The sequence below is a fragment of the Lampris incognitus genome, chromosome 16 (genome assembly GCF_029633865.1).
Source record: "Lampris incognitus isolate fLamInc1 chromosome 16, fLamInc1.hap2, whole genome shotgun sequence".
Taxonomy (NCBI): Eukaryota; Metazoa; Chordata; class Actinopteri; order Lampriformes; family Lampridae; genus Lampris; species Lampris incognitus.
Genome location: NC_079226.1, coordinates 28,199,764 through 28,221,286, shown reverse-complemented (window position 1 = coordinate 28,221,286; position 21,523 = coordinate 28,199,764). Strand labels below are relative to the sequence as shown.

General features: G+C 44.9%; 1 protein-coding gene across 2 annotated transcripts in view; it reads left to right on the top strand.

The window, feature by feature from the left end:
* Window positions 1-21,213, top strand: part of bmp4 (bone morphogenetic protein 4) — a 68,961-nt gene extending 47,748 nt beyond the window's left edge. The window contains exons 1-4 of one of the 2 annotated variants that reach the window (XM_056295520.1): window positions 9,164-9,500; window positions 14,418-14,540; window positions 15,334-15,698; window positions 20,057-21,213. In XM_056295520.1, the coding sequence (XP_056151495.1) occupies window positions 15,341-15,698; window positions 20,057-20,916 (1,218 nt within the window). In that variant the 5' untranslated portion in view covers window positions 9,164-9,500; window positions 14,418-14,540; window positions 15,334-15,340 and the 3' untranslated portion in view covers window positions 20,917-21,213. Of the gene's footprint in view, window positions 1-9,163; window positions 9,501-14,417; window positions 14,541-15,333; window positions 15,699-20,056 lie in introns of those variants that run through there. The other variant, XM_056295519.1, reaches the window with a different exon arrangement.
* The last annotated feature ends 310 nt before the right edge of the window (window positions 21,214-21,523 follow it).

The window sequence follows — 21,523 nt, the reverse complement described above, 5'->3', positions numbered from 1 at the left end:
TACATTTTTGTTTCTTTGATTTTCCCCCTTTTTCTCCCCAATTGTACCCAGCCAATTACCCTACTCTTCCGAGCCATCCCGGTCTCTGCTCCACCCTCTCTGCTGATCCAGGGAGGGCTGCAGACTACCATATGCCTCCTCCGATACATGTGGAGTCGCCAGTCGCTTCTTTTCACCTGACTGAAGAGTTTCACCAGGGGGATGTAGCATGTGGGAGATCAAGCTACTCCCCCCCCAGTTCCCCCTCCTCCCCGAACCGGCGCCCCAACTGACCAGATGACGCACTAGTGCAGCAACCAGGACACATACCCACATCTGGCCTCCCACCCACAGACACGGCCAATTGTGTCTTTAGGGATGCCTGACCAAGCAAGGTAACACAGATTCGAACTGGCGATCCCCGTGTTGGTAGGCAACGGAATAGACCGCTACACTACACCCTTAGATGTTACATTTTTATGATTTTCAGTGTATGAAAAGATGAGATGAGAGACAGGTGTACTTATTTTTACTTGCTTATGTTCTATTCTGTACAATATCTATCTGTTCGAGTCTAATCTAGTCTTCCCTTGAGTATAGCACTTGTGCAGCTCTATCACTAAAGCAGCCCTAGCAGTGGAGTGTTTGCCTGGCCGCTTTCTCGCCTGGCTCTTAGAGACCCCAGTCTAGGCAAAGTCGATTCCTCTCTCGAATTAAAGCAGTATCTCTAAGTGCCAGCGCAGGAGGTTGATAAAAAAGCTTTTTAATCCGCTGAGAAAGTTTTGTCAGCATAACCCCCCACCCTAGAGCCCATGCATCAGGCGTTGCCCATTCAGACAGGGTCTGGACAGTGTTGAAGCCAGAGTAAGAGGGGTGGGGGGCTAAAAAAGGCCCCTTCCGCCACTCACTTGAGCAGCTCCCCCTGATAAAATCTGCCAGGGGCAGGCTTGCACCAGTGACAGCAGGAGATGGGGGGGTATTAAAGTCCTGTCACTCACTTGGCCAGCATCTCCCATCATCCAACAGACCTTGGCCATCACATACCCTGGAGTGTCACTGATGATGTTCCATTTCTAATGGGTCCATTGATATTCTACATGTAGAAGAGTGTTACATGAGCTGATGGGCATGGCAAGCAATCTTTAACCTAATAATACAAATCCCAGCCTATTATCATGAGAGGTGGCTATCTGCTCTCAGCTACTCTGTCCAAAATGTGTAGTAATGTTTTCCGGGCTTAAGAACGACCTCTAACAACATCGACATTGATGTCAAACCACTATCTTTGTAGAAAACCAAGTCACTAGCCAGACTCTTCTCCTCTGTAGTTCCCCGGTGGAACAAGTTACCAAACTCCATTTGATCCGCTGAGTCCCTCTCCATCTTTAAGAGGAAGCTAAAGACCCAGCTCTTTCATGAACACCTCCAGACCTGATGGTATTAATAAAAAACAAAAACAAAATCACTTCTGTGTACCCTATGCATTGCCTTTGTGCACTGCCTGTTGACACCTATGTCCTCTCGGACTTGAACCTAGTTTTTTGGCACTTACTTGCATTGTCGCCTCCTGACTAGATCCTTGCTTGTGTTGTATTAACTCTCAGATGTACGTCACTTTGGATACAAGCGTCTGCTAAATGAAACTGTGACATTGTAAAATGAATTTATAGTATTCCCCCCAACTATATTTTCTGTCAGGGAAGATAGGCCAGAAAAGACAGCGACTTCTTTTCAGTTTCGGAGGGGGTTGAAACGTGAGGCTCAGACCAATTTAACATCCATCCCTCTCCATTTTCCTTTTGTTTACTTCTAGGTTCATGAGTTTACATGCCAATTCCATTACAGGGATTAAAATAGTTTGTCCAATCCATCCTCAACCTCTGCTCCCCCTTGTCCTTTCCCCTCCCTTGACCCCTTGCGCCACTTACAGGCTTTCAGGTCCCAAGGCTGAGTTAGGGGATTACTGGACAAACCCCCCATGGCACAGACCCAGAAACACGGGAGGCGGCCGGGCTGAAGAATGTTTTCAGTGGGAAGCCCGAGCATCAGTGAAAGCTCAGTTTTGATCAATGGCTGTGGCGCGTGTCTGCACTAGTGAGCACTCTGCAGAGCATCTGAAAGAAAATAAAGAGAAAATGAAGGTGTGTTATGACATCAGGCTTGGGGTCTGGGTGCCCGGGTCACCTTTGAGCCGCTGCTGATGAAGGGCCGGTGTTCACAGGTGAGCGGCTCCAAGCAGGATTTAGTGACACAGGCACAGAGGTGAACTCACCCAAGTCTCTCAGCAAACGTTCCGGCACGGCACCGCTGACCTCTCCTGAATGGCCAAAGGCAAATGTCATGAGATAACAGCTCGATGACCACAGTCACCTCACTCAAAAGAACAGCAATAACAATCAATGCAACATATTTTTTAATATCGTCTTTTTTTTACTCGCGCGCAATACACATACACACACACTCATATTTGAAAACACATACATACAAACATCACAGCCTGCTACAGGAGGTGTTGGTAGCTTAGGAGTATTGAGCTCAGAAATCGGTATTGGCGAAATCAGTAGCAATGAAATCAGTCCGTTTATGAGTCCGTCAGTCAGTCCGTCAGTGCCTGCGGCTCTGAACCACCCAGGGTTGGTAATCTTCGGAACTGACGGGGCTCAAAGGGGCTTAGCCTGGTCATCACCTAGAAAGGGGATCTCCATTACAGACCTGCAGGCAATCCTGGCGGTCTTACCAAGCAGACCTCAGTCTGGGAATCTCTGCCTTTCTCCTCCCTGTGAGTAAGAAGAAGTCTTGGGCGCCTCCATAGCCCAATGGTTTAAGTGCATACCACGTGGTCACAACCATCACCGGTACAAATCCAGCCGGTGACCGTTGTTGTATGTCTTACCCCTCTCTCTTTCCCCATTTCCTGTCTGCCTTCACTGTGACTATCTAATAAAGGTATAAAAATGCCACAAAAAAAATAATTTGAGAAAGTCTTAAAGTCTCCCATAAGAAATCAAGCTGAAGCGGATACATCTCAGCTCTATTCCAACACTATCTAGGCCAGTAACGTTAAAAATGTAGGCACTTGTGGTATTGCAATAGTACATCAAGTGTCCAACAAATGGCTTCATTCTCACCCTTGAATGAAGCAACACTGTTCTCTAACAGACTCCAGCTGCATATTGTTTTCCTGCTTATCTCTTTACATCTTCATACATTTTGACAGGTTTACACGTTACGTGCAATGCATTTAGTTGACTTTTGTTCCGATACAAGACACAACTGTGAAATGCCAAGTGAGGAATAATGGACTGATCATAAAAAAAAAAAAAAAAAAACACATTTCAAGGCGAGTCGGGCGGGGAGTGAAACTGAGGCAATCTATGGTTATGAATGAGATATTTACTCTCCTCCTGTGAGAGAGAAGGGGCTTTTAGGGTGATGGAGTTGCTGACCTCTGTGTTGCAAACAGCACATTCACTGTTGAACCGGGTCCAGCGAAACACTTTACTCTTATTTGTCCTGTTGGAGTGCAGAGTTCATTCTTACTGTATTCTGAACTCAGATCTACTGACACTGTTGGTTTGTTGCACTGCAGAGGTTTTTTTTTTTGCAATTCATATCTTAATCGTATTTTTTGATGTCCACATGTGATATTTCAAAATGGTTGAGAGCAGACATTTGTTTCATTGTGTTAACAATAACAGACCTCTGTCTCAAATGACGCGATGAAGTGTCTTGTCACCAGATGTTGGAGTGCAGTTCAGAGAGCTGATTCCTGATTGAAATTGACAAGAGGCCATGTTTGCATGATTGACTGACTGAGCGCTCAAACGCAACACAGGTTTTAAAATGTATTTGAAAACTGTGACTCTCTTTGTTTCAGAAAGAGTCAGAATGATCAAAATGAACCTTGGTATTGAGTTACTCTGAGTGATTTGATTTTTGCAACGTACTGAATATCACATGGATACTAAGATTTTCATTGGGAGTGATGAAGAAGGACATGATTAGGAATGAGTATATTAGAGGGACAGCTCAAGTTGGATGGTTTGGAGACAAAGCAAGAGAGATGTGGTGGAGAGATGCTGGGTATATTGGGAGAAGGATGCTGAATATGGAGCTGCCAGGGAAGAGGAAAAGAGGAAGGCCAAAGAGGAGGTTTATGGATGTGAGAGAGGATATGCAGGTGGCTGGTGTGACAGAGGAAGATGCAGAGGACAGGAAGAGATGGAAATGGATGAGCCGCTGTGGCTAGTAGTAGACTAAATATCACATGGACTTTCCTGTGTTTTGTGAGTGAGTATTGCTCATCACATCTTGTATTGATGTGATGTGATATGATTTGACGTGACATGCTGCAATGTATTTTGATGGGATATTTTGTCATGTGGTTTCAATTCATGCAATGCAACATGATGAAATTTGATGTGAAACATGGAAGTGAGCAAGGGTTAGCATGTTGCTGTTGTAGCGCCTCGATCAACATGAAATCATTGACTATAGATCAACTTATTTGCATTTAGACATACATAGAGTGAAATGAGACCGACTGAAAGTGATAGTTGTCCCTCTTTTCTTGTTTATATCATTACAATATCAAATCGTCATCATCTCAAAGTGACTCGCCGTCATTAGAACTTATTGGGTATTTTTTCACCGGCCTGCCGCCCAATGACTGCTGGGCTAGGCTCCAGCATCCTCGCGACCCTGAGTAAGGATAAGCAGTTTGGATAATGGATGGATGGGATCCCCCTCCCCTTTTCTCCCCAACTGTATCCGGCCAATTACCCCACTCTCCCGAGCCGTCCTGGTCGCTGCTCCACCCCCTCTGCCAATCCGGGGAGGGCTGCAGACTACCACACACTTCCTCTGATACATGTGGAGTCGCTAGCCCCTTCTTTTCACTGGAAGGTGAGAAGTTTTGCCAGTGGGACATAGTGCGTGGGAGAATCATGTTATTCCCCTCAGTCCCGGACAGGTGCCCTGACCGACCAGAGGAGGCGCTAGTGCAGCGACCAGGACACATACCCACAATCCGGCTTCCCACCTGCAGACACGGCCAATTGTGTTCTGTAGGGATGCCCAACCAAGCCGGAGGTAGCACGGAGATTCGAACTGGGATCCCCATGTTAGAAGGCAATGGAATAGACCGCCGCAGCACCCGGACGCCCCTTCATTGGGAATTTTTAAAGTCTAAATTTAAAATAAGCAGCCTACAGCGGAGGCGTAGAGGAGTTTGACCAAAATTAGATCTGTGCGTTACGCACTCCCCAACAAAGAGCAAAAGACATATGGTTTCAACAATGGTGCTGAAATTAGATAACCACAGTTTGATGTGAAACAAATGTTGAAAGAGATCAATGAGAAGGTGAGAAATATTAGCTCGTATGATTCACAACGCATCTGCCACATGCACACAAAGATACATGTCTGCATATGCAGACACACACACACACACACACACACACACTAGTACACCACTTATCTGCCGCTTTTGCATAACTGTTTTGCATGGAGATTTATGCTTGAGGCGAAACAATCCTCCAAAAGGCTTTTCAACCAAGGCCTAAACATATCAAAGCTTGTCACGGCAGCTGACAAGTTAAATAAATTTCCCAGTAATAAATCGTCCGCCAAAAAAGACAATGTGCAGGAGTAGGATCACAAAATAATCCTTGAGCTATCAGCCGTTCACAAAGTAAAACACAGCTCGTCTCCGCCCATCACTCTCCTTCTCTGCTGCCGAAACTTTGATCCATGCCTTCATCACATCCAGGATTGACTACTGCAACAGCATTCTCAACGGCTCATCATTCAAAGTACTAAACAATCTCCAGTACATCCAGAACTCTGCTGCCCACCTGCTCACCCACTCCCGCTCCCGTAACCACATCACTCCTGTCCTGCAGAACCCCCACTGGCTCCCTGTCCCACAACGGATCCAGTTCAAAGTCCTTCTCACTCACAAAGCCCTCCATAACCAGGCCTCCCTCCTACCTCACCAACCTGCTCCACTACCATACTCCATCCCACAGCCTTTGCTCCGCCGATGCCAACCTCCTGTCTCTACCACACAGGACCAAACACAGGACCTCCTGTCTCCACCACACAGGACCAAGCATAGGACCTCTTGTCGCTCCCACAAAGGACCAAACACAGGACCTCTTGTCTCCACCACACAGGACCAAGCATAGGACCTCCTGTCTCCACCACACAGGACCAAGCACAGGACCTCCTGTCTCCACCACACAGGACCAAGCATAGGACCTCTTGTCGCCACCACACAGGACCAAGCACAGGACCTCCTGTCTCCACTACGCAGGACCAAGCATAGGACCTCTTGTCTTCACCACACAGCACCAAGCACAGGACCTCTTGTCTCCACCACGCAGGACCAAGCACAGGACGTCCTGTCTCCACCACGCAGGACCAAGCATAGGACCTCCTGTCTCCACCACACAGGACCAAGCACAGGACCTCATGTCTCCACCACACAGGACCAAGCATAGGACCTCCTGTCTCCACCACACAAGACCAAGCACCAGACCTGGGGCAACAGAGCCTTCTTCATAGCTGCCCCCTCCCTCTGGAACCCCCTTCCCAAACACATCAGAGACTGCACCGATTTGTCCACGTTCACATCACTAATCAATACTCACCTCTTCAAAATTGCTTTTAATGTGTGATTAATGTTGTGTGTTACATGTTTTTGATGTGTGGCTTTTATTTTCATTAGAGCATCTTTGAGTACTCTTAAAATTGCTCTGTAAATAAAATGTATTATTATTATTATAAATAATACGTGAAAAACAACGTCAGCCAGCATGCATACCAGATCAGTTTCTCTGTTTAGGCCACTGTCAGTCTCAGTCAAATCTCTCAGCAGTCTCACAAAGACTGTATTTCATGGGGCGCTTATGACTCCAGCCAGACAACCAGATCCAGAGCAGGTTTTAGGTATTAAGGAATAATTGTGGCCAATTTCTCTATGCTGATGCCTTGAACAAATGGCGCTTTAGCAAAAGTTCAGTCAGGAAGACTACCTTTTGCATGCATAGACCTGTAGTTATTTTTCTTCATCCCGCCATTCTCATCTCTCACGCATGCTCACTCTTAATTTCCCTTGCTGTCATCATCTGGGGCTGTTCATTGAGCTATCAGCTGATCATGTCACCTGTTCTCGTCTATCCAGTAGCACGGTGACACACCTGCATGGTTATCATCTTGCTGCTGTCCTTTTTAAACATGTTTCTCTCTCCGTCTTTAGTGTATCCATGGTGCCGTTATGCACGCCCCTCCACCTCCCCATCACCAGATTCATAAGTTCCACCTCTTCATCTTCCTCATCATCTCAGCAGAAGTCATCAGCCACCACCACCAGTGTCTGGACTCCATGGGAGGATTTATTTCACTGCTGCTCATGGTTAAAAATATCTCCCTGTTGAGTCTAAAAGTGCCCAAGACGTTCTCGACATGACTTAATTTCCACTAAATCATCCGTTACAAACATTATCTTAATTCATTCACTATATCTCTCCTGATTGAACCACGATTTAGTGCAACTTATTGATTTAAACACACAATTTTTGGCTTTACACACAGATATTATCAGCAAATTTAAGATTTACGAGAGTTGATTTGCCGTATGCAGCATGCGCGTTGTAGTTCTTGTAATTCTTACATGCTGCAATACAGCCGTTACACACAGATTAGACACAACAGAGACAACAAGGAGCGATGCATGACCAGTCAACATGTGCAATAACCATAACCGTTAAGACGCGAGTGAGTGAGGAAATTAATCTCTCTAAACTGGAACTGGCCTTTTTACTGCCACGTTTATACACGACACACACATTAACACATTATCAACAACGCACACATTAGCATAAAATGTTGTAAATGTTTGACAGCGCTGACAGTGTTTTTGTTGGGGGAGCGCTGTGAAATGATATTTGCATGAAAAACATCTGCACCACTTGTTTTTCCTTCCATTTTGAGACCGAACACTACTCTTTTGTCTATATTTGAATTGTGGACTAACTGATTCAGGAGGAAACGGTCCGAATCTGTCAACCTTTAAAAAAGATCTTTCATTTTGTTGAAACTTGGCAGGATAGGAATATCGTTCATATTTCACTTTTGTTAATAAATAATTCATAATTCAACTCTCAAATCGTTCTCTTTAAGTGCAGACATTTGGATTTTTTTTGTCTGCCAGTTTTACGCCTGTAATGTGGTTCCACTTCCAGAGATATTCCTGCACACCTGTAACACTGGGATGCTCCGTCCCAGATGGCTGTGTCCATAGGAACACAATAAACAGAGACGCTGTGGAGGAGTGGAAGGCAGGGAGCACTTGAGCGTCCCCATTTGCTATTAATGGCAAGCGAGATATAAAAGATAAACCCCCTAATGGACATGCCATTACATCTTATGGTTGAATACAACAAAAGTATATGGTATGTATAATTGTATGTGTGTATATATATATATATATATATGTATACACATTTACATACTTAAGCTGTGTGTGTGTGTGTGTGTGTGTGTGTGTGTGTGTGTGCGCGTGCGTTGAAGTGCCCCTTCAAAAGTACGTATATCAAAAAATAAGGAAACAAAGGAATGAACAAGTAATATGTCAAATTGCAACCTGTTTATAAAACGCGCACGCCTCTCTCTCTTTCTCTGCGTTTCTTTCTGTGTGTGTGTGTGTCTGTCTGTCTCTCCCCCTCTCTGTCTGTCTGTTTCCGTCTGTCTGTTTCTCTCTTTTCGTCTGTCTGCCCCCCCCCCCCTGTGTCTCTCTCCAAGGCAAGGGCAATGCATCCTTACTGAACATGTGAGACTGCGTGAAAAGACCAGTTCCCAGCCCTGAATCCAACATTTAAACGCGGATGCAAAGCGCTGAGTATCTGGCCCGGCGGCGCTGTTCCGAGTCAAATAGTCCCACAAAGTTGAACGCTACACACAAATGCTGATACCCCAACATGTTTTCTTTATTGAAAGAGAAGAGAAGGTGGCGGGGAGGGGGGTTATCCAAGGTGTTTGAGACAGTGGAGCAGGGTGGTGGTGGGGGGGGTGTGTGGGAGGAGGAGGCAGGGAGGGAGGGAGGGTAAATTGGGCGGACACATAAAAACTGCGAGGGGCAATAGATGCTTGGATCAGTTTGGAGAGTCTGGCCGGCCGCGCTCTGTTCCGCCCTCATCGACTCGCGCAGAGAGGAAGCCCTCTTGTCTCCCGTCTCGTCTTCCAGAAGGGTTTTCTTTTTCTTTCTTCTTCATCTTTTTTTATTTTATTTATTATTTTATTTTATTTTTTACTTTTTTTTGAGGAATTAACGAACCAGAGGCTTCAAAATCCATCTAGCACTAAATCTCATTCGGCGCGTATTTTCGCTTCGTTTCCCATCTTACCTGGGCTGCCGCTCCGTGGACTGATCTCGCACCTTCTTCCCTTTTTCTTTCCTTTTTTTTTTTTTGGTCATATTTACTCCCCACTCATCGAGGATACCTGTACCCCTACTGATGGTAAGAGCCGCTCCGTGAAAACGATAATCGAGAAATCAGCTGTAAGAGAGAGAGAGACAGAGAGAGAGAGAAAACCCTTCCTGTTGGATAATGTGCATTTTGAAAGGCAGTGTTCAGCAGGGTCGCCCTGCGCTCGCTCTCTCTCTCTCTCTCTCTCTCTCTCTCTCTCTCTCTCTCTCTCTCTCTCTCTCTCTCTCTCTCTCTCTCGCTCTCGCTCTCGCTCTCTCTCGCTCTCCCTCTGTGCCTCCTTCAAAGAAACGGACAAGACGCAGGCAGCGGCCGGCCGCCCATTAAGCAGAGTTAAAGTGAAACGAAGTGCAGTGTTGAGATTCGGTGTTTATGGTGAGGTGCGGAGGGACTCCTGGGGGAATATTACAGTGTGAGCAGGCTTTAAACCCTATTGTGCCGGGAGATTGTACAGCGTTGAAAAAAAAAAACGTAATGAGGTCATATTTTAAAAATGAGAACACACGGCACACATCCATACGGCTGTTTTGGGGGACTTTTCGTTTCTCAGCACAAGTTAACCGCGTTCAAATTAGTTCCTCACATGATTTCTTACACCACCACCCCCACGTCAGAAGTTGGGGGGGGGGGGGGACATTCGCCAACTGGGGCACCTGCGTCTCTGCATGCGTAATGTCCTCTCCCCACTTGTCTACACGTTATATAAAAGGGGGTATGCACGACCGTGTCCGAAATCGCCGTGCAGTTCACGGGATGGGTTTTGGGGGTTAACTTTGGCTCCTGCGCGACACGAGTGCTTCATATGCATCAGATAAACTCATCTCTCTACTTCCCCGGGTCGACAGGCCTCCAGGAATAACCCATGGGGGGGGGGGGGGATGGAGAAATCTCCGTTCACGTTGGTTGCGTTAGATTGGGAATGACGTCCTCTCACCGATCTGTGACAAGGACGTCACGTTCACCCTCGTTGCGATGCAGGAAGAATTTAAGAATAGCTGAGAGACATTAGAGCACTTCACATGGGCTGAAAGTATGGCGGACGCCAAATCAGTTATGATAGAATATGAACAGTATGTAAATACAGCAAATATCACAAATGCTGTCTCGTCTCTTAACGGATCTTGAATTCACCAGATAATCGGTGTGAACTATCGAAATGTTTCACGTTATACTGACAGGCTAGACATTCAGAGTCCTGTACACGCACATGGTGTCCTTAATTGGCACACACAGTCTGCAAATCACAATTTTATGCAATCGTGCAGGGAAATGAACCCATCAGGCCTAGTATTTCAATTTGACTGCATGAGTTCGAGATGAAAACCTGGTCAGTTGTTTCCTGATCTGTGTGGGTAATGTAGGCATTTTTTTGCATGCTATTAACACAGGATATATAGACTTTTCCACTTACTTTTTTGCAAAAAAGAAAAAAAAAGCTGACCAAGGGCCCAATGTGTTGTTGCGTTCAGGTTTTTAAGTTGAATCCCCCCCCCCTATATGTGGTGACCCTCATCACACCTAACTGCCGAGACTGTCAGAATATTGTTGTGTAAATCAACCGAGGACACTTAGCACTGCCAACACAGTGTTTGTAGCTTACTCCATTGTAAAGGGAGTTAAATTAGCACTCGTCAATAGATATTATAAGATAATCCCAATAATGAGAGACATTGATCATGCCCCCTCTCGTTATTGGGAGTAACCCCTGCACTCCTATATTACCTAAAAATCAGTGTGACTCCTGGTCAGTAGATGTTCATTTCTGATGAACATAGCTGGTCATTCATATCTCGCCGAGGAGCGTTGTTTTTCAAAACACAAGCTTGTAGTAAAACGTCTGACCTGGTTTCTGTGATCTCACTGACTGTGAATGTTTCACTGCTCGGTTGCTTGTGTGGTGCGTGTTGGACATCCTGAACCTACACCTTTACACCATCTCTACTGCACAATATGTTTATAGCCCCAGCATTTTAACATTGGAATTAACTAACAGTAAAGCGACATTTACGGTTTAAATCCTCATTGTGGTCGTAGTCCACTTGTCATCAGAGTTAGAAAATACTTTGAAATTGCATATGTTTTAAGTATTTTGTCTTTTTTTTTTCCCTAGGCAGTGTAGGTGTAAACTAACTGACACAATTAAACCAACCATAGTTTGACGTGCTCAAGTAAGGCCGATGTTGGGCATACATAGAAATAACGGGATCTCATAACGTATTTGCTCACATAAAGCATAGGAATTATATATTTTTTTCTTTTCAACACACAATCCGCAAGACTGTATAGAAGTGTCAGTAAGATGTTGACAAAGTAAGCGCTGCCAGATAAAACTGTAAAACCTGGCCGGGGATTCGACTGTTCCCGTGGTAACCTGCTGCCCTCTTCCTTCTCTTCCCTCCCTCCCACCATCACTGTCAAATTCCTCAGGAAACACATCTAAAGAGCCATGTGCATAGTCTGATCACATTATCTCTGGTCAGAGAGAGAGAGAGAGAGAGAGAGAGAGAGAAAGAGAGAGAGAGGGAGACCAAAGGGGACCTAGCCAAGCCAAGGGCAGTTGACTGGCTAGGCCTAATTGCACACTGGACTGCATTTGTTGCAAAAATATGGCTCTGTTTCTAATCCAATTCGAAAGTGTGCAAGTGTGAAGACTCCTAAAAAGCTGTTTGGTGGTAATTCTCATTTTTCGTTTACCATACTCAGCAACCACTTTTTGACCGCTGATAATGCTGATAAAACTGATAGCAAATCCTCCTCCAAAGTGGTTTCAGCCATTGATGTGTAAAAAAAAACACATGTATGTTTTGTTTCGGCTGCCATTGCTTTGTGGGGTTTTATTATTATTATTATCATTATTTTTATTTTTTTTAAATATCGACAGTGGAAAAAAAGGGGGCCAACAGACATGACTGTGGGGACTTTTTCCACAGTTGGAAGTTACTCCCTGTCTGTGTTACATATTCTTTCATCATCATCCCACTACTTTTGAGTCTGTCTTTTTTAGCCTGCAGCTTTGTCAGTGGCTGGTTACAGTTACAAGATGTTCTGTATGGTCAGTGTTTTGAGTGCTATGAATCCCTGTAATCATGGGAGAGGCCCTCTCTGTACAATGAGCGTTTGTTGTCAGAGATGCGCACACACACACACACACACACACACACACACACACACACACACACACACACACACACACACACACACACACACGTTACCCACCCCCCCACACCCCCACCCCACCCCATGGGTAATAGAGCTGATCATGTTCTGAACCCTCCTCTCTCTCTCTCTCTGCCACAGTTCTCACGGACATGCAAGTGAGGGCATGCACACAAACACACACAAATGCACTCATGTACATGCTCACATGCACACATGCACACCAACCATACAAACTCCTCCACTCACTAGCTCTCTCACACCCGCCATTCAGCTCATCTATGCATACCGTACGCATGCACATGTATGCATACTGCCTATCACACACACACACACACACACACACACAGGATCCAGTGTCATGACCGAGAGAAGGGGGTCAGCTGGGGGTCAAAATCTAATGCTGTTAGGAAAAAGATCCTTGATTGCATGTACAGTGAGCCATGCTGGGACCAAGATCACACAGATATGAACCCAGCCATGCGTGCTGCTTACACACACACACACGCACGCACATGCACACACACACACACACACACACACACACACACACACACACACAGAGTATCGCACACATAATGTTCCTGTTAATGTGCATTGTAGCTGTTGTAATGCTTGGGCCCGTTCCAGAGGAATAAGCTCCAAATGATGACCAAACACTTGCGTTGCATTCAGTTGAAATGTCTGCTCTGCGTTCCTGGTATTTGCCAGGGCCACTCTCTTGGAAACTCCTCAGTTTCACTCGTGTAATTTGGCTATGTGCATTTCAGTGAGAGGAATTGTTACGGCCAAGTTGTTGTTTTCGTGATACCATGGGTGTCAACCACCAAACAGTGGAAAGAAATACTGCTCGGGCCAGCGAGAATCATTCATTCCGTTTTGAGGATTTCTTCTTGCAGCAGCTGCTGCTCGTTTATGGTTTGAGTTTGAAATTTCAAGATCAGCACTTAAAAAAAACAGCATGCTGTGTGTGTGTGTGTGTGTATATATATATATATATATATATATGTTTAGCAAGAGAGTTTGACATTTTGATCATATAATGATAATGATTTAAACGTAATACCATGTTTAAAACCTACATGCAGCAGACACGTTGCATGTGAGTAGTGGGATGAAAGCGGTCCTATTGATGAAAGTGAGGTCAGGGTTCAGGAGGCCTGTCATCAGCATCACTAGAACCAGTGTGATCAGTGAAGTGGGAGAGCGTCTATAGAGAAATCCTTGGAAATTGGTGTATTTAGCTCCTTTCCTCAAACAGGTGATCTGATTGTTACGAGAGGGAAAGGTTGAGTTCATTTGGATTCCTTTTTTTTTTTTTTGGTGTGTTGACAAGCACTCCTCTCATTATGGTTTAGATTTCATCTGTGTGATCCATTTTCTGGTCTATATGTGGACATAAAAGGATAGTTGCAGACACCTGATTGTTTGAATGATTGAGTGATTTCTCTCTTGGATAATGACTTGCTCATTGCATGACAATAGTGGGTCTGAAGTAGCTACTATTTAACAGTACTTCGTATTAAGTACTACTGTGTCTTGTATTTTGATATTCACTGTATCTGTCTTAGGTGAGTGCAAGACGTAACAGGGATATAAGCCTTTGTATTGTGCCACTTGCCTCTGGAAATGATAACAATTAAGGAGATACTTCGTCTGTCTTGCTCTCTGTCTCGCTCACTAGTATGCATGTTTACACACACACACACACACAATCAGATAACTGAAAATCGAGTCATGTAATAACCTCAGACAATGTATCTACATCCCGTTTATAATGTTCTTGTATTCCAGGAACAAGGTCATTCCAACGGTCTCCTGCAGCCTCCTAACACCACCTAACATTTCCTGGAAGAACGCGTCCATTGCCTTCTCCCAACAAACATGGACTGTTTTCCCATGCTTTATTTTCTGTCGGTAAGTGGACAACGTCAATTCAATTTGTGGCATGTGACGCATTGCCACGTCTCGCTGCATTTCGCCCTTTCTCGCTCTCTCTCTCTGTCTGTCCTCTGTGTTTCTGTATCGTTCAACATTCATCCTCTCTGTAACTTGAAGGCCTCTCTGGTGTGTTAAGCAGAACTTTGTGTAAGGAGGACCTTCCCGTCCAAGGCAAAAAGTCTGGAGAAAATGTATGGCACACAGTCCTTTGTTTGCCCATGACTGGCTGAGATCAGACTGTGAGGGAATCTGGCTCCTTATCGAGTTAAGAATTTGCTCTGACCTCAGGGCTGCCTCTCTTATTTGTCTAATCATAGTGGAGGAGACGTGGGGAGGGGGAGCGTAAAGAGGAATGGCCTTTGGATTCCATTGGAAAAGCTGTGTTCTTAAACCAGCTGTTTACCTTCGGAGGATGTCGCCAGAGATAAACTGCTAGCAGGTCTATCAGATCATGGGCTGCTTTACTGTAAACAAGGCATACTGGACTGTTAGAACCAATTAAAGCTCACTCTCAGTGGGAACATTTGGGGAAGGTTTCACGGAAGTGAGGTTTCTTTGGAAGCTGGTGTTTGAGATACGAAATGAACAGAAGATGAATGTCTAACATCACTTGAAGCATTCCTCTCTTTAACCCCTTCCTCCCTTCCTACTCTTCTTCTTCCCTTTCTACATTTCCCATTTATTTTCTGCCCCTCATTTCTCTACTCTATCCTTTTCATTCTCCTCTTAACCCCTCGTCTCCCTATTTCATATGCTGCCTCTCCCCCAGAGACATCATGATTCCTGGTAATCGAATGCTGATGGTCATTTTAATATGCCAAGTCCTGCTGGGAGAAAGCAACCATGCTAGTCTGATACCTGAAGAAGGGAAGAAGAAAGTGCCGGGCCTGCAGGGTCGTTCGGCCGCTCAGAGCCATGAACTGCTGCGGGACTTTGAGGCCACGCTGCTGCACATGTTCGGCCTCCAGAGGCGGCCAAGGCCCAGCCACGCAGCCACCGTGCCCCGCTACCTGCTGGACCTCTACCGGCTGCAGTCAGGAGAGGCTGAGGAGGCTGGGCCGCATGACATCAACTTCGAGTACCCTGAGAGGTCGGCCAGCAGGGCCAACACCGTGAGAGGCTTCCACCATGAAGGTCAGTAAGACGTGTTAAATGCTCCGACCAAAGCAATCCTGTTTGGAACGTCGGATAATGTCAAATAGCTTAGAGAAGTTCCTATTGTAAGGTCATATTGCAGAGCTCTGTGTCTGAGGATTTTCGTAACTTTCCAAAGCAGACTTTTCAAAGTCTACGCCCACTTTCCGCAGCGAATGGGCAGGTGTGCTTGAGTGTGAAAATGGGCAGGCTGTAAATAACAGAGGTGGGACCAAGTCATGTTTTTCCAAGTCACAAGTAAGCCTAAACTCTTGGCATTCGAGTTCCAAGTCAAGTCCAAAGTCAAAACAGGCGAGTCCCAAGTCTAGACTGGCAAGTCCAAAATCTATTCCCAAGTCCTAAACTTTGAGTTTCAAGTCCTAAACAAGTCATCATGTGCTCTTCATCAAATTTAATGGGAAATTTCAAAATTTGAACAACAGATTAATAGTTAGCATACCAAATTTACGCATGTCATGAATGCTTTTTAAAATTTGTATATATTACAGTGATTCAAAGTGAGTCTGTAATTATGGAAATGACAATTTTTTTGGCTGGGCACTTTAAAGGCATTTTATGTTTGGGCTTGGAGAAGGTATCAAGTCTTTCAAGTCAAAAGGCTCAAGTCCGAGCGAAGACATGAGTCATTGGGGTTAAAGTTGCGTTGCAAGTCTTTTTCAATTTTGTCAAGTCCGAAGTCATCAAATTTGTGACTTGGGTCTGACTCGTGTCAAAGCCACCTCTGTTACACCTCTGTTAAGTAATTTACTAATTCTCCTCTATTCGTGGAACAACGTCCACCTCCATGCAGACTGCTCACAGCTCACCATGAGTAGCTTTGAAGAAAAACTATTTGAAGAAAAAAGTATTTGAACGTGTTTCCCTGTATCCACATTAATTTGTTTGATTCTTCTCCTCATAGTTACAAAGACACCCCAAAATCATTCAATTCATGGAGAGAGACCATGTAGGATGGGGGTTGCAATGATTTTGAAAATAGTATGAAACAACTTAATGTCCATCCTGTTGGTACAAAGTGTCGCATGGACCAGTTTGGTTGAAATATCCTCGGAGGAGGGAGATGTGGGGATGGTGGAACAGGGCATGGAGGAGTAGAAGAAGGGAGTTGAGGGATGAAGCCATGTGGGAAGAGTATAGTTGATTGGGTACAGTCAGTTTACACAGGAACTTTACCCTATAACAGAGGTCATTGTCTCTTGGCATTCCAACAATTATGGTAGTAGCTCATTTCTTTAACTTAGACATAGACTGAAGTATTAAGAACTTATTAAAAGAAAGCCGTATTTCCTACATCTCCTCGTAAATAATTGTAAGACAGCCCCACCTAGTTCAAGATAACCACCAAATAATCTTAGCATGTGGTCACTAAATGCTGTCATTTTTCCGCCGATGCAAAGAAGATCTGCTCAACAAGGTTCTTGTCTCCCAAGAGCCCTATTTGACATAACTCGCTGTGTGTTTGGTCAGCAGCTCATGGAATAGCATACCTTCATATTACTGAGTAACACTTCTAACCCCACCCTGCATCGCACGGCTTTAAAAAGCCCCGTCTTGGCCTGGAGTCACAGTGTGCTCCTCATGTCTCCAGTTTATATGGAGGGCTCTTTTAGAAGGACCTTCCTCAACGTGCAATTATCTTTAATGCTACTCTGCAGCCTTTCTAAATAAAGCCCCTGCTGCCAACAATGTGGGCGCTGAGAGCAGACACTGCCACTCTCTAGAGAGGAGGAAAAACAGTCTCTGAAGCTGGGGTGATACAGGGCGCAGAACATGGCACAATGGGGGAAGCTCAGTGGGCTTTTTTTCCTGTTTATTGTGGTTTGTTTGCGTTATAGAAGCAGAGGTTTCAATTAGGTTGTGAGCTTCTCCAAGTCAGCTAATCTGTTTCATGAGCACATTGACGGGAGGAAAGCTGATAGGCCTGGACATTATGTTTTCAAGAGGAAGAAAAAAAGAAACTTTGGATTTGCGAAGAGCAAACTGCTGCAACAGGATAAGTCAGTGAAGTAGCGTAGTAGGTTGAGGGAACTTGGGAGCTTTAGGGCCTGAGAACATAGCCACCCCTTGAGGGGCGGAGTAGGGGGAAGAGGGATGAGTCAGCCTTAATGGGGCCTGTTTAACAGACTACTCGCGCTAACCCCGACCATGCTAACACGGCTGGGCACCAAAGCCTCTCAGACGAAGGAAACGCTGCGAAAGTGTGTGTGTTTGTGTGTGTGTGTGTGTGTGTGTGTGTGTGTGTGCTCTCTATAGACATTCTCTCTCCGTTTTCCTCCACTAAACTATGTTAATAACATGCTCTGAGGCTTTCCAGTGGGAGTGTGAACCTTTTGCTCACTTTCATGTATGCACCATTGTGTGGTAACTGAATTCAGTAAAGCATAGACAAGTTTTAAAGAGTACGGTTCACCAACAACATGGGAACAATGGGGGGGGGGGGGTTGGTTTGTTGAAGTGGGATAATAGGACCAAAAATGTAAGGCACTGAAGACAAGCAACAAGGTAAAAGATGCAATTATTCTTATGACATCTCCCAAGAAAAAAAAAATGCTTTCTTCTCTCCACTTAGACTCCATCCACAAAGCACTGTGGAATCTCCATGCCTTCGGGTTTTGAACCAGCTATTCAATCAAATTGGCATAATTTGCAAAAACTTTTCCTGGAGGGTAATTACACTTTATTGAACGTATGTTATTGTTGGCATTTCATTATTGATTCATCTGGCTTATAGCATTTTAACTGCTAATTAGACTGCACAGAGCATTTCAGTGGGTACGAGCATGCCAATTTCGGATTTTGAATAAGCTTTGTTTAGGAATTTAAATACATTTCATTTCCGTGGAAAACCTTCCTGCCCCAACGATGTCAGATAAATTAGATTATTTTGTATGGTCTGATTCCGTAATGATTATTCATGATGAAAATGATAAATGTCTTAAGTGAACAGACTACAGAGCCAATCAAAAACACAGCAGGTTTTAATAATGAAAACCACCTGGGTAAGATTAAGGCCTGGGTGTGAAATAACAGGGGTGGATTGAGCAGGAAAATAGTAGACACAACATTCCTTTCCCCAACAATGGTGATCTGGCCAGAAATCTGCAGACTGAGCGTGGAACAGGGAGCCTCCACTGTGTTTTTACTGTAACTGTGGTACGTTAATCACCACCCTCCATGTAATGCGTGTTTCAGCAAAGTGCTCAAAGAAAAGGCACTGAGAGAGTTGTTGGATGATACTCTGAGATAGATGAGGAAGCAATGGCGTAACAATATATACGTATATATTTGTGCGGCTTGAGCGTTTTGGAGACCTTGAGAAGCAAACGTGCATTCTTTCCTGTAAATTAGGGCAACAGACAGTGCAGAGGTATGTGTTCAGCACAGCTGGAAAGTGGTGTTTCACAACCTCACTGCAGGCAATATCATAAAGGGTGAGTGGAGTTACCCGGATTGACAGAAAAACAAGAAGGACAAACATCAGAAGTGACATAAATGTTTTGAAGACAATATTAACTTTGGATTACAATCAGCCGAAGGTGAGGGTAGGTTCAAAGATGTTCTAATACTGGGACATCCGGGTAGCGTAGTGGTCTATTCCGTTGCCTACCAACACGGGGATCGCCGGTTCGAATCCCCGAGTTACCTCTGGCTTGGTCGGGCGCCCCTACAGACACAATTGGCCATGTTGTGAGTGGGAAGCCGGATGTGGGTATGTGTCCTGGTCGCTGCACTAGTGCCCCCTCTGGTCGGCCGGGGCACCTGTTCGAGGGAGAGGGCGAACTGGGAGAAATAGCGTGATACTTCCACATGCTACGTCCCCCTGGTGAAACTCCTCACAGTCAGGTGAAAAGAAGCGGCTGGTGACTCCACATGTATCAGAGGAGGCATGTGGTAGTCTGCAGCCCTCCCCAGATCAGCAGAGGGGGTGGAGCAGTGAATGGGACAGCTTGGAAGAGTAGGGTAATTGGCCGAATACAACTGGGGAGAAAAAGTGGGGAAAATAAAAAAAAAAAAGAAGATCAGAATCAGAAACACATATTGGTCATTTCATTTCATTTCATTTCATGCACTTGCACACCTGAAATGAAATGAAGCATCGTTTCCCACAGCAGTGCGTGTTCTAATAAAGATGTTAAATTATTGTTTTTTAATTGTGTATTTATATATAGTAAATGTTCTAGTTTTTTTTAATGTAAATCTGTTAGGGTTGTGTTATCTATGCATGATATCATTGTTGCGTTTGACTTTTCAGATGAACAGTTCTAAATATTATGATGTGACTTCTCTTCTAAAACAAGCATCCCTCACATTTGTGCTCTTTTTTTTTTAATTTTCAGAACACATGGAAAGGGTAGACGAGGTCAAACCCAGGGACAGACAGACCACTCCCCTCCGCTTCCTGTTTAACCTCAGCAGCATTCCCGAGGACGAGCTGCTCTCTTCGGCCGAGTTGCGGCTCTACCGTCACCAGATTGACGAGGCCATTGCTGGCGCCATCTCAGGTGATCAGGGGCTGCACCGGATAAACGTGTATGAGGTGTTAAAGCCCCCCCGGGCTGGGCAGCTGATCACGCGGCTCCTGGATACCCGAATTGTACACCACAACACCTCACGCTGGGAAAGCTTTGACGTCAGTCCCGCCGTGCTGCGCTGGACGCGCGAGCGCCTGCCCAATCACGGGCTGGCCGTCGAGGTTTTGCACCTCAGCCAAACCCCGCACCACCAGGGCAAACATGTTCGCGTTAGCCGTTCACTACACCAGAAGCCTGGGGAGGACTGGGAGCAGCTGCGCCCCCTCCTGGTTACCTTCGGCCACGATGGGAAGGGTCACCCGCTAACCCGGCGGGCCAAGCGCAGCCCCAAGCAACGGGGCCGCAAACGCAACCGCAACTGCCGCCGCCACGCACTATATGTGGACTTCAGTGATGTAGGGTGGAATGACTGGATAGTGGCGCCCCCTGGGTACCAGGCCTATTATTGCCACGGGGAGTGCCCCTTTCCTTTGGCGGACCACCTGAACTCGACCAACCATGCTATTGTTCAGACACTGGTGAACTCTGTGAACACCAACATTCCCAAGGCTTGCTGCGTCCCCACGGAGCTCAGCGCCATCTCCATGCTCTACCTAGATGAACATGACAAGGTGGTCCTAAAAAACTACCAGGAAATGGTAGTGGAGGGCTGCGGCTGCCGCTAACCAGCAAACTATCAAGGACTTGGACTGGGCAACTTGAAACGGGCAACATGGACGCTAAAAAGAGAAAAAATAAAAAAACAGAGGAAAAAAACAAACAAAAACACAAAAACCAGAAGGTCTGCCGACCTTACTCCCAAAAATGTTCACTTGGACCCTTATTTATAACTTTTATGTTGAGATTTATGATTTATGTTCGTCTTTTTTTTTTGTTTCTTTGACAATATGATCATATATTTTGACAAAATATATATATTTATATCTACATATTAAAAAATAAAAATGAGTCCTTATTTTAAACATAAATAAAAAGCTGTACAACTTTTCATAATGTATATTAGATTGTATAAGTTTTTTTTAATGAGAAAATAGTAAAAAAAAATCTAAAAAGTAAAGTTTATTTACTGGTAATATTTATTGCTTTCATATTATATACATTTTCAAGAAAAATAAAAACATGAATTGCCTTCCAATAATACTTTTGAGCAGATCACAAGATGCACCATGTGTATGTGTACAGGTATAAATTAGAGCACTGCGTGAAATTGTCACAAGGCTGATTTTTTTTTTATGAATCAGTTGAAATAATCAGACATGTACATTGACTTTA